The 27,889-nt window shown below is 49.0% G+C and overlaps 1 protein-coding gene across 2 annotated transcripts in view; it reads right to left on the reverse strand.

The window, feature by feature from the left end:
• Nucleotides 1-1,119: 1,119 nt before the first annotated feature.
• pard3ba (par-3 family cell polarity regulator beta a) overlaps nt 1,120-27,889 on the reverse strand; it is a 99,363-nt gene continuing 72,593 nt past the window's right edge. For both annotated transcript variants that reach the window (XM_079185500.1, XM_079185499.1), the window contains 3 exons: nt 23,137-23,248; nt 11,752-11,828; nt 1,120-2,415 (listed from right to left, as the gene is read on the reverse strand). In XM_079185500.1, the coding sequence (XP_079041626.1) occupies nt 2,046-2,415; nt 11,752-11,828; nt 23,137-23,248 (559 nt within the window). In that variant the 3' untranslated portion in view covers nt 1,120-2,045. The remainder of the gene's footprint in view (nt 2,416-11,751; nt 11,829-23,136; nt 23,249-27,889) is intronic.

Below are 27,889 nucleotides of genomic sequence, written 5' to 3' on the forward strand. Positions count from 1 at the left end.
AACACATTTGCTGGGATCAAATGTATGTTGCTGTGAGCTGGTTTCAAAGAAATCTCTCTGTTGGTGTGTTAGAAGGCCATGTCATTGTTCGTCTTCTGGCTTTTATTGCCCAACAAAACAGCCCATAATGTTTTCATCAGCTGACACTCAAAACTTTAGACCCTGGAACGTCTTTGAACGGCCCACCAAAGGGAGCTTTTTTTCGAAACGTTCCATGTTTACCGTCGCTCATTGCCATTATCACGCCGCGGCAAAGCCTTTGGTAACGGTTAGGCAACAGCACATGTGACTGCCGATGTACGAGGACGCTTCACGAGTGTGAGAACACACTGGGCTTGATTAACTCAACGCGTTAGCGAGACATTTAGTCATCACAGGATGATCAGCAGACGGCTGCTGTGCTTTTTCCTTCCATTGTTTACCCAGCTCGGGTCCATTTCTGCTTTGCGACGCCGTTTTGAAAAGGACTATATCAAGAGAAATCTTATTATGAGCGTTTGTTTATCGCGTTACTCGGATAGCTTGTGCCTTGATGGGTGCATTCGCGCCATCGAGCGTGTGTTCCAAGTGTTCCAGTCGAGCCAGGAGAGGGTCAGAGCGGCGCAGAGACGAGACGGATCAGCAGAGGCCCGGTCCTTGTTGGCCTTGACGCTAATTAAACTCTAACTGATAGAAAAAGCCTCCTCCACACTCTAATTAGTCCCCTTTTAACGTCTAATTTCACCAATCAGTGCCATCTTTATTTCTGAGAGCAAATTGGGCCGTAATCATTTCCTCGTGGAGATTTCCCTGACTCTAATTGTCGAATATGATTCAGTCATTATCAGAACGCCGGCTACTCTTATCAGTCATCTCACAGCGCAAATTCATCTGAAGATTGTGCTCGGAGAAATTAAGCTGAATATTTAATAAAGTGATGACTCGTGGTGTTGTCGCAGTTTGACTGGATATTTTAAATATGCAGAGTCTGGGTCATTTGTTAAAAGGAACAGACGTAGGATGAAATGAGAGAGAATTTCAAAACGTTTAATGCAAAATATATGTCTAAAAAAAAAAAAGAATCATTTATTTGACAGTGTTTGAATCAAATCAGTGCAGTGACTTAAAGCAGACATGTCAAAAGGTAAAAATGTTTTATTAAGCTCTTTATTAGCTGCCCCGTGTGTGAGGATTCACACAGAACACTTTTATAATCTGATCAACATTTATACATTTGTAATTAGAAACACCACCAAAATATCACACTTAAGTTCATATGCGTTGCATTCATACGTGGGACAAATCTTCAGCAAATGTATCAGCCACGTCCACATCCAAATAATCAAAGGCAAAAGTACAGATAGCTATATGGCCGGATGTAAAGGAAGTCCAAGAGACAAAACATCAAGGACAAGAGGACACTTTGAAGCTGCTTCCCTTTCCTGTTTGTCCCACTTCAACTTCCTGTGTCTCCTGGCCCAGCTGGTCAAGGTGATCCTTCCTTATTTCCTTCAGTTTGATCAGCTTGTGCAAAATGCTGGAAAAGAGTTGATTCTATACACTAAATATATACTAAGTTAACTCTAAATATATATATATATATATATATCTGTGTCTTTCATTTAATTGTCCTGAATTTCAAAGTTACATCATAAAATCTGTTAAAATAACGTCGATATAAACATCGGCACACTTGCGTGTATACACAAGCGGTTGCAAACATGTGTATACATGTACACGTTTGCACACACACAAACACACACACACACACACACACACACACACACACACACACACACACACGAGTCCATAACGCTTGTTAAATCTGTCTTGGCCTGTGGAGAGTTATGACCAGATGGTTCAGAAAATAAGCCTTATTTTAGCCTCCCAGCTTGTCACTTCTAGCTTTCAGGGTTCCTGATCAGATAAGTTAATATGGCCAAATCTCACTTATCCACACTGGCAGCCCGGACAGCCGATATCATAATTCGAAAATCTGGAAACGCATGAATTTGGAGTTATTTATATTCTTTGTGTGACTGTCACTCCGGAGTACCTTTCTTTTCTCACACAGCATCTATCAGGGGGTTCTTCCGCCTTGGGTCGGGTTGTCTTTCGTCCGCGAGGTCGTAGCGCTCGGGGCTGGCGTGGCGCTCCCCGATGTCGCGGTACCTGTCTGGGCTGGCGTAGCGGCCGTCTCCCCGCCCTCCCGCGGCTTCGTAGTAGCTCCGCCCTCTGCGGCCCTCGGCGAAAGACGGGGGGACGTCCTGCCTCACTGCCGCGCGGTGCTGCTGCTGCCCCGCGCCGGGGGACGGGGGGTGGTAGCGCTGGTTGCTGGGCCCCTGATAGGATTGCGGAGGATCGGTGTAGTGCCCGGGGTAGGCCGGTTCTCTTGGCACTGGTCTGGAGTGTGTGGGATAATCATATGGATCCCTCCTGAAAGATAAAAAAAAATCAGAACATACACACACATATATACTGTATATATATAGCCTATTTATGTATGCTTGGTTGTAGAGAGGAAGAAGACATTTAACACTGGTTTAAACTGGTTTGGAGGCGAGGACGTGCCAGAGATTTGGCCCTCCCTTGCGGTAAGCCTCCTCCTGTTATTCAGTTTACGTGGTGAGGCCGTGGCCTTGGCAGGAGCCAGTTGATGTGGGGGGGGGGACGGGGGACGTGGATGGAGAGATGCCAAGAGATAACAGCAAATGCCTTGGTAAGCATATATGAGGTCGTGTGTGTGTGTGTGTGTGTGTTTAGCTGGAGTGTGCAGGAATGTGTGTGTCCCAAGGGGTCTGCAGTAACGAGGCAGCCAGCTGGAAGTCTCCGGTTCCCTCCCACTAGCTCTGGGTGATTAGGGGCTAAACCCCTGGGGTAAGGCGACACGCGGGCCTCGGGGAGACGGAGGGGGAGAGAGAGAGAGAGAGAGCGAGAGAGAGAGAGTGAGGACGAGAGGGAACTGGAGAGAAGGTAAGAGAGGAGGAAGAGAAAGAGAGAGAGAGGGGAGACAAGAAAAGGGGAGGGCTGCTCACCTTTCACGGGCCCATTCGAATGCTTTCCATCTTATGTGCTGTTTCCAGTGCTGAGTGACACACGCATGTCTTGCAAGCAAGCACATCTAAAAGTCAGGTCCTCATCGGCCTAGCTGTAAGGGAAACTCTCCTATTTTTAAAAGTGGTGATCTACAATGAGCCCTGTCAACATCGTAAATGATCACTTTTGGCATCGCACGAGCCTCACCACTACCTCTTTTTGGCCATATATGGTAGTAAAGGTCACATTCAATCGGGTTACCTCTGAGGAGCTTAGGACGTCCAGTTCTAACGACTAACATCTAACGATGTCAATCAGCAGCAGAGAGCTGCGGAACACATTTGGACGTTTCCTTCCCGCCCCTTCAACAATGGCTCCCACTGTACTTATTATACAGAAGCCTTGAGCTTAGCCTCTCCCGTGTCCTGCAATCATATCCCTGCGTCTCCTCTGTCCAGTCCCCCCCCCCGCCCGAGTGGAGCTCAGCACCTGTTGACTGGCCAATTAGAATGACTCACTCACCGCAGATTAGGTCGCACACAGCTTGTGCATGAGAGGACTTCCCCTGAGGATATTCATGGACTGTGCTGACGTGGATTTCTATATGCGTGTGTGTCCCACATATCAGTGGAGTGTGTTTTCTGGCCTGACCACCCAAACAGAGCAAGGGGGGGGGGGGGGGGGATACACAGGTGGTCCCAAGAAAGAACAGCGCTGCCTTGTCAGTCAGCAGAGACGGAGCCGCACACACACACGCACACACGCACACATACACGCATGTCAAGGCTTGAGATAAGGGAAGGAGGCATACAAAGAGAGCAGAGAGAGAGATTTCATATCATATTAGAACTCGAGGAGACAGAAGCGGCTCTGGGCGAAAACAACGCGTTCCTCCACGTAAAGCTCGGCGAGGAGTGAAACAACGCTGGAGAGGGGAAGAGAGACGAAGGTCAACCTCATTAATCCAGATTAAACGGTGGAGGCCACCAGGGGAGGCAAAGAGGAAAGGAAGGAAAGGATGGAGGGATATAGGGGTAGATGGGAGGGGGAGAGGGGGGGGGGGGGGGTCCTCAACCCGACTCAGGGCCACCCAAACAGGCAGGAACCTCTGCCGGCTTCCACATTCTTCTCTCCTCACTCTCCTTACCCCCCCCCCCCCTCCCCTCCGAGATCTTTAATTCCCTCATCTTTTTCCACCTCAATATTCATCTTCCTCTCCTCCCCCATCACCTCTCTGACCTCCCCCTTTGATATCCCACTCGCCGCTATTTTTAGCTTCTCAGAGGCAACGATAATTTAAAATGTGTGACTTGTGGAGACGAGTTGCGGGAAAAATGAAAGGTCTAGTGTCCCAACTTTGATATACAATCACTGACGGACTCGCCTGTTCCAAATACTTAACAAATGATCATAACTATTAAATAATAATGACTTAAATGACAATGAGAGGAGGTGTCTGAAAGTGAGTATCTTTATCTGTCATTTCTTTGACATTGATTTAACCTCATCTCATCAAAATGTGCAATACGTGATATTATTGCAGCACCAAAAGCAAACGCAGGGGAAGTTCTGACATATTCTGGTTAATAGTATTTGTGTGTGTGTGTGGTCAAGCAGCTGGGGGATTAAGGGGGTCCACGGGCCTCATTGACCCACAGAGAGTCCCTCATCCCCGGGTCACACAGCTGGCTTCAGCCTGGTGGAGAGAGTGTGTTTAGCCTGTGTGTGTGTGTGTGTGTGTGTGTTTTCCGTGGGGCTTCGTGGAATGTCCGATATAAATGAGGATTCAACGTAGCAGATCCAGAGAAAACACGCTCCGTATGTGTGTGTGTGCGTCGGTGAGCGGGAGAGCGAGCCAGAGGAGGAGCGCACGGTTGCGTTTGTGTATTCCATGTGTCAGAGCGAGATCTCCGGTTTACTTGATCACTTGCGTGACTTCATCCGAGCGTCCTACGAGTGTGCGAAAGAGAGGGAGCGTGAGAAGGAGACAGAAATGCACACACGAAGAAGGAACACACCCGAAAAAAGTAACTCAAGACAGAAAAAGCCCAGAGAAGTGAGTAACAGTTTCAGGCCAGGGTTCCCTTCAGAGCGTTTGATTTTCAAAAAAACAAAACATGCCAAACATGGCAGGTTCCTGCCGAAATAAAACGCTGGCTGGCGTCGGCGATGACAATTAAAAGAGCTCCGCTAATCTAGCTGGAAGAGAGCTTATGACAACAAGAGACATGCAGACAGTAGCTGTGCTTTTGCTCAGCTGTCGAGACACTTTTACGCACACTTTTTGAAATGTCAAAACACAAATACATACGCAAATGAGATGTTTCCATGAGCGATGTGGAAAGAAACACATTTGAATCAATGTCAGAAAAGGACAATGGAGAGACCGAAGTGCTACTTGGTTGTTATTTCTCTCCATGTTATTATCTAATATGGAATATCATACACGAAGTGGCTATTGGCCGCAATGTAGACAGACATGGGAGTGACAGCAGGTATGACATAAGTAGGAAGAGCTCATTTACGGAGAGACAGGGCAGAGAGACGGGCAGAGAGACGGGCAGAGAGACGGGCAGAGAGACGGGCAGAGAGACGGGTAGAGAGACGGGTCTGAGGTCTGGAGCAGGGTGTGATGTGAACCACAGGGAGCAGCTAGAGTGGGGAGCTGTAATGGCACACCGTGTAATACATGTGACTCACACTTGGAGAACATCAGCGCCATATAGCGAGCTCCCGGCCACCCTCTGAGAGCGGAGCGCTGCCGGAATATTACATCCAGGCGTGTGTGTGTGTGTGTGTGTGGATGTTGTGTTGGGAGTGTGTGTGATTGCAGCAGTGAAAGGGGAAATGTGCGAGCGCGCATCTGGGACTTATGTGCTTCCGCCTTATGACAGTGAAGAATTTGTGTGTATGGTGGTGGCATGGGGGATTGGGTTAGCCTGCACCTGCCCCTAGGAAACGGAAGGCGGAAATTAGTCCCCCCCCCCCCCCCCCCCCTCCCTCCCCGCTCCCAACTGCTTATTAGACCCCCACACTCACCATCCTGGTCCCCCGAATACCCCCGGTGCTAAACAGCTGGAAAACAACCATGCGTCTCTGTCAGAGTTGCACAAAAAGCAGTCAAGTTTATAAAGTCAAGACACAGTATAGTATCCAGTCAGGTAAAGGATGAGAACGCTTGAACACGGAACGGCAGTCAATCTAAACGACATGTGCACGTGTAATTGATTCACGTGAGAACATACAGATGCAAAACGGGTGCACGTGTACGCACATCTGCCAGCTCTGCGCTCACCTGTTAGTCAACTGACAGGGAACAGACGGACACGCGTTGCATGCAAAATGCATTCATTTGCTCTGCAGAAGAAGAAAAAATATACAGCTGCTGCACTACACTGCCAAACACCCCCCCACACACACACACAGACACACACACACACAGACATTCATATGCATGTCCGCACACACTTTTCTGGGTAAAATGTTTTGTAGCGATACCAGCGGCGTAGCTGGAAATGCATTCATTTATTTAATGTCGGGGGTTTCTAGATGAGAAGCTGTAGCCAAAACATGGTCATCAATTATTATAAAAAGTGTTTATTTAAAAAGACGTAATACAGTATGTTTAGCCCGTTGACATATTCATTAGTGTATGATGCATCCTCTACATTCTGCAAATTCATCCTTGTCCTAACCCTGCACACACACACACACAGTCACACACACACACTTCGTCGTAGCGCTAATGGCTGTGCTAGCTGAGTGCTAGAGACACAGAGCAGGCCCGGCTGGCTCGGCAGCAGAGGGAACCATTAGCCAGTCCGGCCGCGGCCCCGGCGAGGCAGCTCTGCTAATCAAACCGGGGCTGTGTCAACAACAGCAGTGGAAATTGGCTCTCACCTAGACGCACGTGCCTCATCTAAATGGGCCGGTGTTTACACTCTCTGCTACCATATACCGAGCAACGACAAGGGGGAGGGGGGTTGGGGGGGGGGGGGGGGGGGTGTAATGTATCGGCCGGATCCGGCTGCGATGTGGGAGCTTTGGGTTTGGAAATGAGAAGGCGAGGAGTGACGGCGAACAGCCTGCATGCACACTACGAATAGGTACGCTCTCACGAAGCTCACCCTCAATGACTCACTGGAGTGATGTCATGCTTCAGACGGCTAGCAATAAGCAGTCATTCCACAATATTCATCTGATTCTAAGGAGCTACAGTAGTCAAGCTAACTAACTAAGCTGCTGGTATCCAAGAGTGGATTAAAACGACTGCGAGAGTGCAAAAAAAGTAGGGCCGAGTACTTTACTACGGAGGTCAAAGGTCAGATTTACATCTTGGACAGTGCTCCGACAGGGAGAGTAGTCGTGTAATGGAGACGTGCTTGGGAAAGGCAGTTGCAGTTAATGGCAGGAACAGATGGGGAAATGCAGAAAACCTTTCGGCTCGCCACAAATCATATTCAATTTCTCAGATTCGTGGCAGTTCAAACCAAGTTCACTGCATGCCTTTTCTGGGCTATTCTGTTCTGTGCAAGCAGGCGAACGTTTGAGTTCCTGCTGACTCCTGTGTCTCTTCCACAGAGCTGCCCGTCCGTCTGCATTTACCGACTGGATGTCACGCACACTTGTACACGACGGTCTTTGTATTTCTCGCTGAGCTCACGGAGAGCGCCGAGGCCCCGGAGTGTGTACGTTTTGTTTTATTCATAAAGCGGAGAGATTCCATCCCTCCCGTACGCACACCTGAGAGGCAGGAAGATGGAGAGAGAGCGAGACGAGATAGAAAGGGACGTAAGAGAGAGAGAGATATAAAACAGAAGCGACACGCAGAGATGCAGACACGAAAAAGGATTGATGGAATCAGAGAAAGAGAAGTCGTTGTAAACAGGCAGAGCCACTGGTGCCGCAGCCGGCCTTGAGCCCTTTCATTTCTGATTCCATTACGTTTTCCTGTGTCGGAGCGCAAACACGGTTAGCTGGACAAACAGTGCTGCCCTGCGCACACCAGCGGGGGCCCCCCGCTCCTTCACGAAAGGGCCCCGCAAATAAGAAAAAAGGGTCAGCGCACCTCCCGGGAAATCAAACCAAAATAATCCGCACATTGCTTCAGATGCTCTTGGGTTGCTTATTTAACAATAAAAGAAGAGGGGGGGTGGTCACCACGCGATCGTTTAAACCAATCACGTAGAAGACAACAGCAGCTGTTACGGGGCAAATGTAGAAAAAAAACAACAACTAACGAGGCGAAAGACTCTCCAGGACCCGAGGAATGAAATGAGTTACGGAGACAATAAGTCTAACTGAGTCGGGTGAGTTCAGAGTGAGTCATTCGACAGCTGGACAGCGGCGGGTGGGGGAACGCTTGATCACTTATGAAATCTGTGCGATGCGCGATTGGGTTTTAATAAAGAGGCTGGCGAGTGCAGCGAAAAAATATCATTTCTCTCTCTCCCCCCCCCGACCTTGAAAAAGCCAATCCGGATTCACCGAGAGCTCCTACAGGCCCCAACGATATTACTGCGCTAAAATAATTACAAGCCTGTGCAAGCGTCCAGCCGTGTGAGAAATAAATGACGAAATGTGAGCAGTCTAGAAGGGTTTTTCATTTTTAATATTCCTCTCCTCTCCTTTTTTATTCATCCTATTTAGGATTTAGGAGGCATTTATTCTTTTCTGCTTCGCTACTAGGTGTGTCCAGTCTGGACGTGGCTCATTAGGGCCTGAGCAGACACTGCCCGGGGTCAAAAGGTCCTGGTGTTGAGACATGCTGGGGGAAACCAAGTGGCTGTAAGACCGGGAAGTGGGTCGAAGTGTGCGTACTTTAAAGGAAGGTCAGGTGATGGTCCTTAAAGGGACAGTTCCCCACAAACGGGAGGACACTCGACCTGCTGAGGACAATCACCATGTTGCCCCCTGGTTTTTTTTTAAGGAGGGGCAGAGAGCGCTCAGTCACTCCACCGATTACGAACCGGAGAGGCTCCTTAGAATGACTGACGGCAAAGTAAACAAAACAAAAAAAAAGAAGATGAGAACAGATCCAAAAAGGGACCCCGCGGACAGAAACACAGTGTGTCCAGATGTGACAGGAGCTTCATGAGGCCAGTATTGTCCTCTGGGGGTCGAGGCCCGTGCTCTCTCTGACTTACTGGCCGGCGGCTTCACATCAATCGGCCAATTATCGGCCCCGGCCAGCGACGTTTGCCGCGCCAACCCCGGCCCCTTAATCCAATCACCTTTTGGGGGCGGGGGGGGGGGGGGGGGGTCAGGGGCTACTCTGATAGGATAACCCGGGGCTGGGTCGCTGCGTCTGTGACCTGCTGCTTTGAATTGGTAATGACGTTAATATTCTCCATATGGCCGTGTGTGTGTGTGTGTGTGTGTCGTTTGGCGCTAACCACCCCCCCCCCCCCCCCCCCCCCGCCCCCGAGCATGGAGCCTCTCTGCAGACTGAGCTGCACCCCGGCGTTAATGGCCGACGGAGAGAGGGAGGTTAGAGCCAAAGTAGCACTATCACCCTCCCCTGGGGCAAACCTCTCCACGCTGCCACTTTCCAAATCCTCTCTCTCCCCCAGACTCCGGCTTCTCCTGTTGGCTGCCGCGCAGTAGCTCCCGGCACCGAGGTCCTCTTTCTTTCAGCGCTACTTTGTCACCCGCCCCCTTCAGGTTGAAAGAAACTCTTGATTCGAGAGGTTGGGAATGGCCAGACGGTACAAGGACACTCTGGGCTGCGGGGATTGTGATGAGAAATGTTTTCAAATATATACGAGAAAGAACAGACTCGACTGCTCTGCTTTTGTTCGACTGTGTTGCTTAAAGCTACAACAAAAAAAACACAATATAACTGAACGTACTTGTAGCTGAAATTGGGACGGACATGTTGACGCTTTGCACTGAAAGTGAAATATTCAAATGTCTGCCTGCTTTGATTTCATCCCCATCCTTCTGACTCATACCTCTCCTCTCCTCTCTTTCCATTTGCTCCCATCTGTGAGGTGCTTTGCAACATCTCCTGTACTAGCCATCTACACACACACACACACACACTCACCTCCTTCACTCCCACCCCTCCAGCTGCAGCCCCAGCCGGCTCCACACAAAGGCAGGCCAAATGTATGCTAATGAGAGCCAGGCCAATGGTGGAGCCGCACTCATTTTGAGAGGAAATGGCTTTCAATAATGGCGGCCCCCCCGGGGGGATTTTGCACAAAGTTCAGCTCCACTTTGAAAAATGCATTCAATTCACTGCTGTGTCTGCTCTCTCTTTCTCTCCTGTTTTTTTCCCCCTCGACGCAAAAAAAAACAAAAAAAGAAAAGAAAATTCCCAGAAAAGATTTGCGTCTCCTCCTCTTGCCTCTGTATTTATGCGAGGGGGAGTCGGAGGAGGTTTTTTTATTCTGGGGGACTGAGGAGTCGTGATTTATCTTTACAGAAACATCAGAAACAAGAACACAAACATATGACTCTGAATAGTGTTGAAACTCTATCTGGCACTTTTCCTCTTCCGTTTCTTTGCTCCTGCTCTGCTGAGGCAAATGTCCCCAGAAGCATGTTAACTGTAGCATTATGCATTTCAAACGAACGCTATCCTATGGGTCCTCGGCCTAAAAATACTTCAAAGAGGAGATGAACACAGCTAAATAACAAGGAGAAGATTACTTGAGGTAATGCACATTATTTGAACCCGACTTCTTATCTTCATGCCTCATCATATATAAACATATAACGCAGTCAGAAGAAACTCCAGTCACGTTAAATTGCAGAACTAAAAGGTGATGTCCCAGAGTCCAAGTTGATGTCTAGAGATTTCTTGTTATGTTTGACCAACAATGTAAAATCCAAAGATATTGTGTGTAACGATTAACGGATTGACGGTCTGGGACGATTCTCAATTTACCGGAGAAAGTCCCGATAAGTGGACAGGATGACTTCTTTTTACCGTATACTGTACCTAAGTATAGGTCGAGCTCTGAAAAGGTCATGCAAGTCTCCATCGGTCTGTCTGTTTGTCTCCGCAGTTACACTCGGCCAGTCTCTCTGTCTCCCTGCTGTCTCTCCCTCTCTCCCTCTCTCTCCCCCAGATTCTCGGTGTGTCTCGTCCTGAGCCGGTGCGGATGTCTGCGCTCCCTGGTGCCTGTCATATCAGGAGGGGCAATAACCCGTGAAATGACTGTTCTCTTTTTCCTCACTCTCCATCCCGGGGCCCCCCCCCCCCTCTTTGCCTCATTTTCCTCCTCTTACTTTCCGCCGCTCCACTTGGCTGCCGGGGCCACGGACGTCACAAAGATGGCACACACACACACACACACACACACTCACTCAGGTAATGCTCTGGTGTGGTTGGACTGATGTCTGCTGGGAAATGTGCATGTGCATAATTCGACATTAAGATATTCAAACAAATATAAAGGAACATGTGCAGTTCCGTTTAACCCACACTAGAGGTTATAATTTCGTCATAAGAGCAAACCATCCTCTGTGTGTGTGTGTGTGTGATCCTCCTGCCTGTGCCTTGCTCTCTGGAGAGCTGAACACTCCTATTCCTGGGATGAGTAGACACTCCCAAGGCAAACACTCCAGATTTAATTATAAGCTCCAAAGAGGATTAGTCTGTGCCGTGTGTGTGTGTGTGTGAGAGAGAGAGTGATGGAGACACAAAGGGAGGGAGTGGTAAGAAGTTATCCCTTCATTTGCTGCACTGAGGAATAAAACACACACACACACACAGAGAGAGCTCACCTGGGCTGTGTGGGGTACTGCCGGTCCACCTCTTCGTAGCGGGGCGCGGCTCGAGAGTCAGCACCTCTGGGTGCCATCTGGTGAGGAGACACAGGACACGGAATGTAAGCGTGTGGCCAAGGTTCGGTCACGCAACAGCCAATAAACGTCCTCGAGCAAGACGTTGAACTTGACCGTCAAAAATGTTTGAAGCCGTTTGCAGATTCCAGGCCTATTGATGCTGAACACATATATCCTCAGGCTATAAGTTTAACCTCAGTAATATTTCATATTCAACTCAGTCGGGCCATACATTATGGATTCAAAGCTCGTGGTTTCAGTGGAAACAAAAAACAACATGGAATGCCCCACATGTGGCTACACAAACACTCGCAACCACATGTAAGCGGCGAACATGTGCGTGTTCGGTTCATGCAAAAAACGCCAGGCGTATGAAGACAAATTGCATTCTGGGTAGGTTTTTTTGGGGGGGCAGGGGGTTGTACAAGAAGTAGTAGAGGTAAACCTCTTCTTCTAGGTTACGACGACACAAGTGTGTGTGTGTGTGTGTGTGTAGGGGGGGGGTGTTTAAACACGGGGGGGAGTCAGAGAGGACAGAGCATACAGTTTCAATTAACTGCAATCTGGGTTGCGGGCGCTCCGAGTCTCCACATACAAACACAGGCTTGTTTACTCAGTGGACATTTCATCGGTCAAACACAACATACGCCGCCGTGGCGTAACACACACACACACACACACACACACACACACACATACCCACCGGCGCGTTGGTCAAACACACCAAAGCGGCCGACATGTGTGCGCACAAACAAGCAATCACAGGTCTGACAGACGCATGGAAATCTAGAGAGGTAAACGGCGATGCGTTTGATCCACACACACACACACACACACACACTCTATATACGAGTGTAAATGACTCTGTGCGGGGGCCGGTACATCGCTGGGTTTCGCACGAACGTATGAGTTCAAACTCATTCTGCATGTCAATGCAGCAGCGGCGCATTACCAGATGTCATTAGCATGGATCTCTCTAATGTCTCTGAATGGGAGCCAGGAAGTGAAAGCACATCAGAGGCAAGGCTGGGGCAAGCTCAGCCCACTAATGTGGCTTTGTGGCTGTGTGTGCACATGTGTATGGTAATATTGAGGTACTTTGGGGGGGTTTAGTATGATGTCTGGAAGCGAGCGCTCCATCTTTGGATGGCAGTGCGTGTGCGTTAGGGTAGGGGACATTATGCATAATGTGAAGTAAAGGGGACATTAGTCTCAGCGAGGAGCCGGGACTCAGGTGGAGGACCTTCTGTGTGTGCCGAGCGGCGCACAATACGTCTTCAGAGTATGAACGAGGCAGAGGGGAAGAGGATGATGATGATGATGATGATGATGATGAGGAGGGAGGAGGGGGGGGAGGAAATGTGTGTTCGGACAAAAAAAATGAGTGAAACTCCATTGATTGTATTAACATAATAGCCTGCAGCCATAGGTCTGATTGATTCGCTTATTAACCGACACACAAACACACGTATCCTGGCTGTCATACGGATGCTTTTCAAGCGGAAGCCCATTTCCCCAAATTAGAAGAGCCAGCTTTAGTGCCAGATGATGCGCTTTGAAAAACACTGCTACGGCGCACGCACACACACACACACACGAGAGTAAACAAACGCATGGAAGTCTCAGTCTCACCATGGCAACTGGTAAAACAGCAATATGAAATTCATCCAGGTTAGAGAGGGAATGCAAACGCAGTCGGACTTCTGAGGAGGCGGCCGGTGAGCAAGAGAAGCCTCGTCTTCACAGCTCCGGGGGTGGAGGGCGAGGACGCTTCACTGTGGCCTCGCACGCCGCCCGAGTTCACGTCCTCGCCCTGAACCCTGACATGTGTGTGTGTGTATCTATAGAGTGTATATATATGTATATACGTGGCATGTGCAAGTGGTTATCAGAGGAAAAGTGAATGTCTTATGCAGACAGTAGCTGAGAGAAAGCCAGATTCTCTTTGGACTCCATCCCAGACCACAACTCACACACACACACACACACGATTGGGAATTTCCTATTTCTCATGCGTGTCATGTGGGGGGAAAAATAAAATGTGCAAAGCTGAAAGGCTTTGCTGAACTTGGAGTATACCGCGGCCTTTTGTGCGTAATCAACGCGCAAGCCTCCCAATCAGCAGATCTTCAGACCGTCGTGAGGGGAAAAGCAACATGAGCTTCAACATATCGGGAACAATCGCTCTTATGAAGTGTATGATTGTGTTGCGTCATTGCCGCCATTCGGCAGCTGACAAAACGCTCCGGCAGAATGCTTGGCTCGCGCGTGTGAAGCGTGAATGAGTGAAAAGAAAAAAAATAAATACATTTTTAAAAAAAAGTCACTTTTCCATTTTTCCAAATTAGAAAGCCGTGCTTTGACACACGCCGATCGGCTCCAGCAGCACAGCTGTCGCATTCATCAGAAAGTACTGCCGGAGCTCCGGAAATGAATTTCACGAAGCACTTTTTGGCTTTGCTGGGAATTTGCGATGCTCGTATATACAATAAACCATCAAATGAGAGAGTCCAAGTGCTTTGACACGATGCCTGAGCGGGGCTTTCATCCCGAGACTGAGATGCTCAGATTTGCCTTTTTTCCCTCCCCGCGTCGTCTCTTGCCAAACGGCATAATTAGCCTCCTGTACTGCCATCTACTCCTCTTCCATCCATCCATCCGTTTTTTTTTTTTATTCCTTCCTCCCACCATCCATCTTGGATGATAATTAAGCAATGGAGTCTGGTAGCTGTTAAGAAGAGCATATAAAGACTAACTCTGTGAATGAAGGCTTTTATTTCAACCAAATCAGAGTCGGTGATAGTTAGATGATAGGAAGTGATAGTCTCTGTTGTCTTTGAGGAGAGCTTTGTTATTCTATGTTCTGTATGTTAATAAATTATAATAATTGTGTAAATCCTGCTGAGTCATTTGTCCCGGGAATGAATGCCGAATGTAACCGTTCCCTCTAAAAGACAACAGCCAGATGTCAGCGGGAACGACGTTCCGAGTTGCGATGTCCCTGCAAAAATGGCTCGTTGGCAACTAATAAAACCAACCGAATCTCGAAAAGAGGTCAAAGCACATCTTCGGCGCTGAGCCGCCGGCACACGAGATTATGCTGCATTAGGAGGCTCCGGGTGTATCTCAAACAGGAGGCTCACTTGGCCCCCCCCGAGTGTACACTAAACACTCCCACACCTGGACCCTGCTCACTCTGAGCTCGTTAGCAGCAGATGGTACACACACACACACACACGGGGACCAAAGGTTACACACACTCAGACTGGAATGCAGTCTATTTTGGTAATAGGCCAATCTGCTGGTAATTGTCTTCATTGTTAATGTTGGTTTAGGTCTCAACTCTTGACCTTAGGAAGGCTTTCCCTACATTTACATACAGTTGGGTTCGGACTCTGACTGGATGTGTGTAATCTTCCCATGCGAGGATGAAACAGGTATCGGGAAAGACTGCTTAGCTGCTTTAGATTAAGAAGAACTTGCTCTGGTTTAAGCTCTCAAACCAGTTTGCACGCGTCGGCACACATTTCAGAATGAGGACTCGAACGCCTCCGGAAATGCGCTGACGTCACTCTGGCTCCAAGTGGACGGGCACAGAGGGAATAAATATGTTTTACAGCCCAAGAGAGCATTTGATTTGTTTAAGTGGCTGTTAGCCGCAAACATTTTTGTAACTGGGCGATTTATATCACTCTTCAGGGGATGACGAAACGCGGGATGGGACCAGTTTCATCTGACATGGCGACATAAATCGACTCATTCTGATTGGAAACAGAATATTAGGTTCCGTGTGAATTGAACTTCCTGAAAAAGGAACCTGCACGTGTGGGCGTTCTCGTGGCCGCGTGGGGAGCTGCAATCAACATGAGTGTTAAACCTGTTCCATGTGTGTGCCGGTGTGTGTGTGTGTGTGTGGCCGTGGCAGTGGCCATGGGGTGTTGTTTATTTACTGGAGCCGTGTTCCTGTTCCTCTCCTGTGGGGTTTGTACGCCTCCCCACTGTTCACTGAAATAACATCCGAAGGCCCCTCTGTGTGTGTGTGTGTGTGTGTGTGTGTGTGTGTGGCTTCATTTTTCCCTCTCCAGGTGATATGAGGCCCCGAAAAGTACGTCAGGTGGCCGAGTCACATCTTCCAACAGCCCTCCCTCCGGTCCGGTCTTCCTTACAGCAACAGATTGGTGGATGTGGGGGTCGACCCCGCCACCGCCAGCGAGGCGTTTGATGAGTCAGTCCAGCTCCTCATGCCCTCCGTCGGCCTGCTGCAAATGTCGTGAGGTCGATGCGCTTGACCGTCGCACACTTTGATGCGGCTCCAGGCCCTCCGGAGTGAGCCCTTTAAAAGGGGTCGCCCCAAAATTCATCCGCAGCGGTTTTTCTTCGCATGCGGCAAATAGAAAGCGTTGCCTCACATTGGGTTTCCTTTTGCTGGATGGTGAAGCCGCCGGTTTGATGTCCCTGCCTTTGGCTCACAAGGTTCCACCGCCTCTCATCCTCCATCTGTTGAAATTCCTCGTCTCGCAGTGAGGAAAAACTGTAATTTATCCATTGTCTCCTTTCTTTCTCTGGATACAGACAATATGAGCATGAAACGGAATAATAAAGTCATCGGGGCCTCAAGAAAGAAGCGATGTAAGAACAGATTTTCTCTTATTTTTGTTTTGTATCCAAGATTTGTTGTTATTTTCATAGTATGCATTGATTTCTGGGACTCGCCAATGTTTTCTTATTTTTTTTAAGAGAACATTTTCTCGAGAGCACTCGTACCGAGATAATAAATAAACGTCTTGTTTTCACAGCACGAGGACACACCTTTTGAATTTGAGGAACATAAAAACAACCTTAAATGTCACACAATCAAACTCTTCTTACGCCACGTTTGCCGGTGGCCTCTCTCCAGTTCTCAAGCATTTTGCACACGGCACAACGCTATCCAGTGTTTAACGTGGGCGCTGACTTCTCTTATTGTTTATCTTTACAAAAACAGAAGAGAGATTGAAGAGAACGTTGAAGGGGAATTATATTGAAAGTGTTAAACAATGGAAGGGAAGCGAATTTAAATGCACACACACAGACAGGAGGACCCCAGCTGAACCCCCTCTTCTTTAACAGCCGGTGACGAGCTTTGAAGTGCGAGCGAACGCGAGTGAGGAGCAGAATGGGGAGATTTCTATCAACTTGCAGACAGATCACACTCTGCAGTTTGCCCGTAGGCCAGAGACAAGCTGCGGGGATAAAGACAGACGCCAAATAAGTCCCTGTAGGACTTTGCCGGCCCCGGATGGGGAGGAGAGAAAAAAAAAAAACCCTCACCCGGTTGCTGCGCAGCATCGGAATGAAGTGACTTAAAACAAAAAGGGAGGAGAGAGAGGAGTGTGTTGAGCCTCGGGAAAGAGACAAGGATAGAGAGGGGGGAGAGTCCGTGGACGGAATCGCTCATTGTGACTTTGCAAAGAGAAGAAGGGGGGAGAAAGGGTGCGAGACGTGTGTGTGTGTGTGTGTGTGTGCGTGTGTGAGTGTGTGAAAACTCTTGATAGCAGTGGGTGGAAACGTAATGCCGGAAAGAGATGTTCGCTCTTGTCTTTGTCTCCCAGGAGTGGGAGCGAGAGTTCAGCTTGTGCCTTGAGTCTCTCTCTCTCTGTGTGTGTGTGTGTGTGTGTGTGTGTGTGTGTGTGTGTGTGTGAGTGGCAATCAAACGACGAGGTGACCGCCGACGGCGAAAGAGGAGGTGATGTAAAAACGATGTGGGTGGTAAAAAAAAAATTTAATAAAAATCAATCGATACACGAATGGTTTCAGGTGATTTCACCGGTTTAAAGAGCGAATTGGTTTTCAGGATATTCATGAAGCATCGCATCCAGTCTTGTGCTGGAAACGCTTAAAGGGATTAGTGAAAGAAACAATTACATTTGCAAACAAAACATGGATTAATCTCATTTCGCTGGCAAATACCTTCACCTAAAATGATCTGCCAGGACTTAATCTCGGACTAAAAGGCTTGTAAAGAGGAACTATCTTCGCAGCACTGCTTTTTTTCATAATTATCACCTCGCCCCCTGTAAGCTCTCCCTCCCGCCTTACTCCTCCCTCTGTCATTTCCCTCCTGCTCAGCCTCAGTTCCCCAGCAGCCGCTCACAGCAGCTTGTTCGGGTTTATTCTGGGGCGTGCGACCTGAAACACTAACTTGCGGCGGGGCCCACTGTAATTACACGGGCCAGAATAGCAGCGAGCACCCGGTCCGGAGAGTCGGCGCCCAGCGGGCGGCCTTTGATCGGCACACGGGACGGGAGGACCACGAGGAATAACCGGGGATCAAGGGGCTGCATTTCTTGTAATTACCGAATTACGAGATTTCCTCTTGAAAAGTTCCTGCCAGCATGGATCTGACTGGAGCCTCCTACCGAGAAATGAACTCTGAAAGCAGCTTCAGTTTTGGCCGAAGCTGAGGTTTGCAGCCCTTTGATGGTGTGTGTGTGTGTGTGTGTGTGTGTGTGTGTGTGTGTGTGTGTGTGTGTGTGTGTGTGTGTGTACATGTTGGCTTTCCATGGCTGCTGGTGGATTGTGTGTTTTTATGCGTTTGTGGTATGTTACCTCTTAAAAGTCGAACTTATAAAATGTGTGTGCGCGGGCGTTCGCTTGTGTGTATGCTAGTAAAAAAAATACAAAGCAGGACTTTATCGAACTTGTTGGATGCCTCAAATGCAGCTTTCCACATGGGGATTGTGTGTGTGTATGTGTGTTACTTGCACATCTATCTTTGTGAGGACCAATTTGACCTTTTTTTTGAAAAGTGGTTTTAAGTTTCAGGTTAGAACTCGGTTTAGGTCGGGGTAAGGGGGGTCGGGGATGCATTATCAATGAGTGTCCTCACAAAGATAGAAGTGCAGGGATGTATGTGCCCACGTGTGTGTGTGTGTGTGTGTGTGTGTGTGTGGGTGTGTGTGTGTGTGTGTGTGTGTGTGTGTACGAGTGAGATGTTGAGTGATGATGTGCAGCCCAGTCATCCCTCTCTCTTTCCTCATTAAAATATGGCAGGTGCATAAGTAAAAACTCAAATCAACACACACACACACACACACACACACACAGAGGGCATATGCTAACCTGATTAACACTAACATTAGACCAACATTAGTGCAGCCTCCTTCAGAGAAACTCCCCCGGACCAGCTGCTCCCTCTCCCTCACTTCCCTCCATATGCACAAACCGGCATCTCGGGCCTCCCACGCTCTCCTTCTCCAATCCATCCTCTTTTGTACGTGTGCATTTTTAACGGTTTACTTGACAGGAACGGTTCTAATTAACTGGACGGCACGGAGTTAAGGGGGAGAGAGGGAAACAAAGCTTCCCGAAGCAAAATAAAATGTGGATGCCGCAGCATTTCCGTTGGTAGCGATTAAATATCATGTTCGGGGGGACGTCCCGTGTTTGCTTCAGCCTCAACGATCCCTCAGTCACCCATGAAACCGCCGCGTCTTCCTCCTCCCACGCTCCATTCCTCCAGTCATTTAAGTCAATGCCTCCATGTGTCCGTCAGTCCCTCTCCGTCCCATCTGTCTCCTCCTCGTGCCAACCCATCTTCCCCCTGCTAGATGTGCTACTCCTCATCCAACCCATCTTGCCTCTGCGGCGCCTCTTTAAGTCTTATTTGCCTCGACTCTGCTTTATTGCTTTGTCATGTTCTCTCTCCTTCTCCCCCCCCCCCCCTTTCTCATAAACACACGTTCTCTCTTCCTGACTGGCTGCCTCGCCGCCACTCCCCCCCCCCTTTCCCCGTTTTCCCATTCCCCTCGTATTCTCTCCCTCGTTTGCTTGCCCGCTCACTCCTCTCTCCCGTTCCTCTCCCTCGGGTCCCCCTCTCGTCTTCATAAGCAGCTTTCTGCTGGGCTACAGATTTTTTTTTCTTCTCTCGTGTGTGTGTGGCAGCTTCCCCAACGGTGTGCATACAGCGGGACAAGCCTGCCAGCGCATCCATTACGCCCGCCGCTCAGAGGCAGAGAGAGGGCCGCACTCGTCAGGTGGAAGCGGCGGTGGTCGGTCACCGACGCACAGCGGGAAAAACTTCACCGGTAAACAAACCTAAATATCAATATAACCACAGAAAGGGCCCGCGGACACTTACTTTCTCACTTTATTTCTACCACTGTTCTTCCTAATAGTGAGCACACGCATGAATCTGTGCGCATTCATTAGGACTGTGGGCGCAAAACCCATCGGGGGCTTTTGCCTGTGGGCATGACGCAGCCCACACCGACCACCAGCGCCCGTACGCGTACGTGCGCTCGTGTGTGTGTGTGTGTGTAGGCCATCTATCACCGTGACAGGCTGGTGCGTGTTTACTTAATGATGTGGGGGTTTATTTATGAAGTGATGGCCGACGTGTGGGCGGGAGAGAAAAAAGTAAGAGAGAGAGAGAGAGAGGGGGAGAGAGAGATTGAGACAGCCTGAGGATGTGACATTAAAATATCATCAAGGTGATGGATGTCCACACACACGCGACATTAGAGAGTCCAAAAAAACAAAACAGCTGTGAAACGGATGACAAGTCCTATCTGGACTTGTGTGCGAGAGTCTCTCTCTGTGTGTGTGTGTGTGTGTTTCATAATGACTTCGAGTGTGCAGTTGCGCGCGTGGCTTTTCTGTGACTTCACTGTTCATTAAGGTGTCACATGTTGTTTACGATTCACGGGGTAATGACTTGAAGATAAGATGCACGAGTTTGTGCGCGTGTGCGTGCGCGCCCGTGTGTCTTTGTTACGCTGTCTAAACAAGATTCCGGCTCGCTGTGCAGCCACACGTTATGCACGGTCAGCTGGAATGCACATGGAGGACGTCGACGTCGTAATAATAAACATGCCGCGCAATTAGCACTGCAGCATACAAAGACACGTAACGTGTCAGAGGATGTGAATAAGTGATCAGTGGCCAGTGCGTGATCTATGACCGCACATTATTGGACGTCCAATGATGACCGCGAGGGGGCAAAGAGGCCAAAAGTGAGAAGGAAAAAAAGAAAGAAGTGCGTTTTGTCAGTAAGTTACTGAAATATCGAGTTAAAAACTATATCAAGAGTTATTCCCGACTCCTGTTATGGAACAAAGACGCCTATAAAAAGAAACTGCTCGTGCACTTCTGTGGCCCTAATTGGCCATCAAGACATTACACAGAGCCTATCATTAGCATATAGAGAAAAATAGACAGAAAGAAGGGGACAGTGTGATTGTCATAATTACAAGTGTGACCTATCCACAGACAGGGAACATGGCCGGGTCAAATTAGAGACGGATAGATGGACAGGGAACACGAGAGGGAGAGGAAAGAGGAAGGGACATGAAGTGCCTTTTTTTTTTGAAGACCAGATTTAGCTGAACACACACACTTAAAAAGTGCCACACACACACACACACACACACAGACGGACAACCCTACCTCCAGATCACGCGGATAGACGGCCCGCTGAGAGAATAAACAGAGACGTGAATAGACACGGCAACCACATGTCTTTTATCCCTGCTTTTGTTTACGTCAGCTTAGGTCAGGGTGTTACCCACAATCCTCTGGCTCACGAGAGAGAAAGGGAGACACGCGCGCACTCGTCCTCTCTTTCAAATCACACAAGAACCCACTCAAGAGGGGGAGAATGGCGCTCCTGGCCTTGTGCGGAGAGCTCGGAAAGATTTGTTTCCTTTTTTCTTTTTTTTTTTAACCATTCAAGGCTACAAGAAATGCATAAAAGAGCAGCTCGATGCCGGTGTTGATGGATGAGGAGGCCGGCAGCTAAAAGGCTGATCACACAAGGCCGAACGCGAGCGAGAGAGCGTCGCGCTCGAGTGGATCTGCGCTCGCGCGATCGTCGTACCGCACGGAGAGAGGAACCAGGTAAACGTGTGAAATGTCTCATTCTAATCTACTGCACATATTTCGTATCTACTAACAACTTACCGGTCAGCTCTCTACGGGTCTGCACTACTCAGGGGAAAGGATTTTCATTCACAGTAGCAGTACTCTCTTATTTCCAGTTGCTCAAATTAAAATATTCTTTCAGTGTGATTTTTTTAGCCATCATGTAGCGTTTCAATACAACAGTCCATTATCACGTTTTCTCTCTTTTTTGTCTCCAACATTACTTCCCAGGTGTTTTACTGTTTCTATTCTCGCTACGTGTGTGTGTGTGTGTGTGTGTGTGTGTGTGTGTGTGAGTGGGGTGTTTCATTATCGGGCCCCTCGGGGGAGGAGCCCACCGCTGGCTATTTCATTTTTGGTGGGGTGAAAAATAACAAATCAGATCGGAGGTGGTGTCTCGCGCGTGCTGCGCTTTAATTGCATCAGAGTTTCCGTACCGACAGAGTAACCGGCCAACCGGCGGCAGAACCGCGTGTGGCGGCGTGCGCCAACCTCGAGGTTACCGATCGCTGCAGGCCTCAAAGAATAAAAAAACCCTTGATGAGGACGGGTTGGCAGAGCGTCGTCGCTCAATGAACGCCACGAGCGAGGAAGTGAGCGCGGCCTGACGCGCCAGGTGATTGGGTATCGGCGATGCTGTCAGGAAATCCATAGCATATTTCCCAGATGCCTCTGCTCCTCTCTTGGCTCACGGTATGAAAAAGAAATCCAGCTCGGGAGGAGCTGCCTAGCTGTGGCCAGATTCAACGATTCCGATCGGGATCAAAGTGTGATTTTCTGCATCGCTGGGCTCGCTATTAAAAAAAATGTATAAATAAATCCCATTTTCAAAATGTCTGATAAATGGCTATTGATTTCCATGGCGTGTTCGGGAGTGTACGGAGGTAAATGATACGATTCCTCAGGCCGGATCAATACAGGTTCAGGGACATTTAGCAGCGCTGCTTGGTTAGGAGAGGCGACCGCAGTGAGATTTCAAGCCGCTGTTGTTGTTCTTGCCAAAACAAGAAAGAGAGAGAAGAGGGAACGAGGGCAGCGACACCAGAGAGGAAACTTAGGAGGAGAGAGAGAGAGAGAGAGAGAGAGAAGGTTGTGGTACAGAGCTGAAAGAAAGGGTGGAGGGAAATGTCAACGGTCTAATAGATCTCTCCATAAACTAAATAAGGAGGCCTCGGTGGCACGCGCTCACCTCAAAATGTTAACAAGAGAGCTGAAAATAGCCTGAGAAAAGGCACCGGGGGGGGAAAAACAGGCTGGGCTCTGGAGAAAAACATATATGCCTCCATTTAACATTTCAATCTTTCAAACTCGTGTCCCGTGTGGGTGCATGTGCTGTCATTCCGCGGCGTTTGGACGGATGATTAGGGCGGGAATCCATCAAGCTCCCAACTGTAAAGCTTGTCTCCCTGGCGTGCGCGCACTCACCCGGTGCGGGTCGTGCTCCAGGACCCTGCGGCGCTGGGCGTCCAGCTCGTCGTAGCCCGGAGCGGCTCGGGCCTGCTGGTACTCGCGGCGCAGCCCCTGGAGACGCTGATCACTGCGGAGAGACAAGAGAGGGAGGTGTGAATATAAAAAGGCGGGTAGAGCGGAGATTCAGGTAGACAAGGGACTCATCGTCTCGCGGTCACGTTCCACGATAAACAGTTTCTCCACAGCTGGGAATTAGAAAGAGAAGAAAAGGCCAGGTGGAACATGATACATTCAGCTTCGCCCTTTCTTAAATCCACCTGTATTTTTTTTTTCTTTTTACTTTGCTTTGCAGCGACAACCCTTTGACAGCGCAGCGAGACTGACAGGCCCGGCAGACAGATAATATCCACAAAGCGCTGCCTCTGAGAAGACATCGGTGCCTGAACTGAACTTTCTACAGCTGACAGACAAAAACCAAGGTGGGAAAAAAAAGGGAATAAAAACATCTGATGGATGTGCCTTTTCACTCTGGAGTCGCACAGGCCGATGCAGCCAGCGCTCTACCTTCGGATTGAACACCCAGACACGTTGAGCGAGTCAACGAGAGAGTGACCCGAAAGGTGACAAAAAACAAAATAAAGAGTTAAGGAAGAGATAAGAAGCCAGGACAGAATGGGGACAAAACTTAAAGAGAAACGTCATCATGCTCACTGGACCTTAATGCTAGATAAGCGACACACACCTGAGCGTACAGAGCCGTGCGCACACGAACAAAGGTTTCTGTACACACACACACACACACACACACACAGACGACAGACGAAAATGGTGTGCCTGAGCGAGCACAATCCTTCAGGATGTGCTACCCAAAGTACGACGCAGCGCTGTCGTTTATCTGTGTTTACCGGCTGCACTGGAAACAGGTATCTCGTATTGACACTGATATGCCACCCGCTCGCTATTCCGTCCTCGGGAGATAAACACTGTACGGAAATATTCAACAGCAAAAAAAAAAAGAGAAAAGAAAAGAGGAGCAAACTTTCCACCCTTTCCTCTGCACCTGGAACAGCTAAACAGGAGGAAGGCCGCGCCGCCTCCATCAGACGGGCCTTGCGCCGTACATTCTAATGGCCTGACCCCCGGGCGGATATTGACCGAAACGACAGAGAGAGAGAGAGAGAGCGGGGCGAGAGACACAGAGCAGATAGAGAGGTTCATTAGTGGAGTCCATAGCTTACGTGTTTAAGTCTCTCTTGTGACCCTGCCTTTAATTAGAAAATCTGTCTGAGGCTCTGAGTGTGTGTGTGTTTGTGTGTATTTGTCTTTTCCTGCGTATACTTAACACGCACAGGAGGCAAAACCTCCTAAAACCTAATCTCTGTCCCCCCCCCCCCTACCTGTTAAGATATTCACACTTAATCTCTTGTATTATTCTTTTTCCCCACTTATTACTTGCTTTTTATAACTCTTGCTCACCCTCGGCCGCCGACAAACAGACCCTCAGAGCACGGATGCGGGTTTTTTCCCCCTCTTCCACCGAAGCCATTAGCCGATCCCCAGGCCCGTAATTAGGGCTCGCCATTTATTTATTTTTGATTGAGCGCGCGTGTCGCTCTCCCAATGAACCAACACTGCAATTATCTCATTATGCCGCGGCCTCCATCACTGACAACGCCAAATATGATCATATTAATAGCTGCAGACGGAGGCTGATTCTGGATGAACACATTGGGAAAGGGCTTTGTTGAGGAGCAGTTTGATGGGTTGACAGTCCAGGCAGGCTGCTTTCCAAACAGCGACAGGAAGCGCGAGAGAGTGTGTCTGTACGAGCGCACACATTTGTCCTGTCCTATGTGTGTGTGTGTGTGTGTGTGTGTGTGTTTAGAGGGAGACAGGTAGGCTCCCCTGTTGTCATCAGCAGCTAATAACGGCTGCTGATTGCCTGTCTGCAAACCACACAACACAACAGATCTGCAGTTTTCTCAATAGGACAGTGTGATGTGAGACTGATCGTCACAAGTTAGATTTCTATATGTGATGTATGGGGGGGGGGGGGGGGGGGGGGGGGGGGGGATAACTGATCAATCAATACATGCTTTATTAGCTCAACCACGGATATTGCTGCCACTTAAGTCAGACGTTCCCTTCAAGCGTCACATTTCATCCATATTTCAGAGCATCTGACTCTGCAGGTTGATCAGAGGAGAGGAGGAGGAGGAGGAGGAGGATGGAGACCGATGGGGAAGAGAGGGAGACGCAGGAGCAGGAAATGAAAGACGCGTCAGAAGACAGAATGAGAGCAAAACCAAACGGCGTCTGACAAAAGTCGGGGATGGGAACTTGGAGAAGAGCGAAAGGAGGAGCGGGGGGAACTGGAGAGGGAACAAAACAACGTCTGCTGTGTGAAAGCGGGGGGGTGGGGGGGGGGGGGGGGGGGGGGGGGGGGGGGGCAGTTTATTCTTTGGTAAGCACACATCAAAGTGCTCGGTCAGTGTTCGCTCTCCTGGAGTCGGACAGAAACTCAGTGGAGCTCCAAACCGGAAGCGATGGGGAAACAAAATGTACCTTTTTATACTGGATCAGTTACTGGAACATTTGACTCTCTAGTTGGCTGTGGAATCAGAGTGGTCGTGTAGTTTTTGTAAGCATAACGCTGTGAAAATCCCTTAAAAGCGCCAACTCATAACGCATACCCTCATCTTCCGAGCTCCCCCCAAAAACAAACCAAATTCACTCGCATGCAGCAGAACAGACACGTTACTCATCATGTGTCTGTGTTCTGTTAAGTGCACCGCCATAAAAGTGAAACTTGATTAACTCCCAATCAAACACCAGCTTCCAGTAACCGCCGGCTTCCTCCGCGTAACTGACCATGAAGAAAGAGAAGAGCCGGGGGGGACATTTCCTCTCCAATGAAAGAGGCTTTAAAAGGCGTAGAAGGCGCTGACTTAATGCGCGGGCCGCACTAATGATGTGTTTTCAAGGGAACAACATATTTTTCCTCTTTGAGCTCTTCCTCAGGCAGGTGTTGCCTGACAACTAAATCTGCAACAGAAAACAAGTCGATGCATTTTCTGTTGGCGGAACCGAGTGAATTTTCTGCATGTGCCCAAATGGGAAGTCTCCTCATACAACCTGCTGTCTGCTTCCTGTCTTTGCTCTCTATAGGGGAATAAAACCGCGTCTTCAAAATGGCGGAGGGAAGAAAAAAAAAACCCCACTGGCAACGCAAACAGAACAGACACGTCGACATCCAGAAGAGCTTATGAAATAACGTTTCAGCAATTAGTCGGGGCCCGTCTGGAGTGATTTGAGATTTGGACTTTTGTCACAGCGTCGGGTGAACCTAAAGGCGTGTAATCCTGGCGGGAACGTGGGAGCACGCTCACTGATGTGACATCTCCTTGTCTTAGCTTACAAGCTCACCTTCATCTTCCTTTTCTCAGCGCAATGGTGCATTTCTTTCTTTATTTTGTCGGGTGTGCACCTCTCTCCAGAGAGAGAGAGGGAAAGTCTCTACATCTCTGTGCTTTGGCCTTTGTCTTTCCCCTCACTCCTCTTTCATCTCATCTTCCCCGCTCCTCGCTCCAGCCACTAAAGAGTGCCTTCCGGCTAATAAAATTTGACAAGCATAGCTAACCTTTTTTCTCCACAGGTCAGCCTGTAGCGCGGCGCTAATCAAATGCGACGCCCATCACGGCACACACCTGCCATTGAGGGCCTAATGAAAATGTCCGACGGTAAATTAGGGAGACAGCGCTGGAGTCCGCTGTTCAGGGCCTTGACGGTAGCGGAGGAGGGGGGGGCACTAATATGTCTCAGTTGGCAAAACTAAGCAAACATAGTGGACTCGGAGGCATGCACATTAGCCTCCAGAAACATTAGCATTAAGGATGTCCCTCTTGTATAATGAGCACGTTTCTCCTCAGCATCAATAAAACAGCAGAAGATGAGAGAACCCAGATATGTTGTTCCCTTGGAAACACTAAAACCTGTGCATGCTATCAAGGACTGCTTTGTGAAGTGAGAAGTAGCACTCGTGCATATACTATATATATGTATATAAATATATATATATATATACATACACAGAGTAAGTAATCTTACACCTATGATTTTAGTGCAGTGGTATAAAACGCGCTGGACCACACACAGCATTGTTGCTAGGTTACTGGGCTTCCTTGCTGGAGCATTACAGGTGGGTGGCTGTGTGTGTTTGTGTGTGTGAGTCTATTTCTAACCGCATGTGTGTATATGTCTGTGTAAATGAAAGGCACCGGGGTGTTCCAGCCTCGCGGCGGGCTCTCTCTGTGCGTGTGTGTGTGTGCGTGTGTTTAAACAGATGCGTCGACTTTGTGAATGAGCGCCCTCGTCCAAGCCGCAGGTGGCGGAACGGGAGACTGGAAATAGCCGGTGATGTGCGGGGCCCCGGGCGAGGGTTGTGAATGGGTGCGACCACGTCTGAGGTCATCAAACATGGCCGTCTATATTTAAACACTGAATATACCTTTACTTTAGCCGAACGGTTTTGAGCTTCTGCCGTGCGGCCTTTAGGGACCGGCCTCTCTTCGCCCCTGGAGACTCTCAAGCAGAGCTAACAAGCCAAAGGAAGGCTCCTCATCCGTCGTGCTAATGCTAAAGACTATCTAACATGCATTATGAGCAAAACAGGGGAGGGAGAACGGACGAGTGACACCCGGAGAGTGTAAGAGAGACAGAGAGAGAGGGAGGGGGAGAAAACAGGCTGGTAATGAAGTACCCACCACTA

Source organism: Pholis gunnellus, assembly GCF_910591455.1.
Source record: "Pholis gunnellus genome assembly, chromosome: 24".
Lineage (NCBI taxonomy): Eukaryota > Metazoa > Chordata > Actinopteri > Perciformes > Pholidae > Pholis > Pholis gunnellus.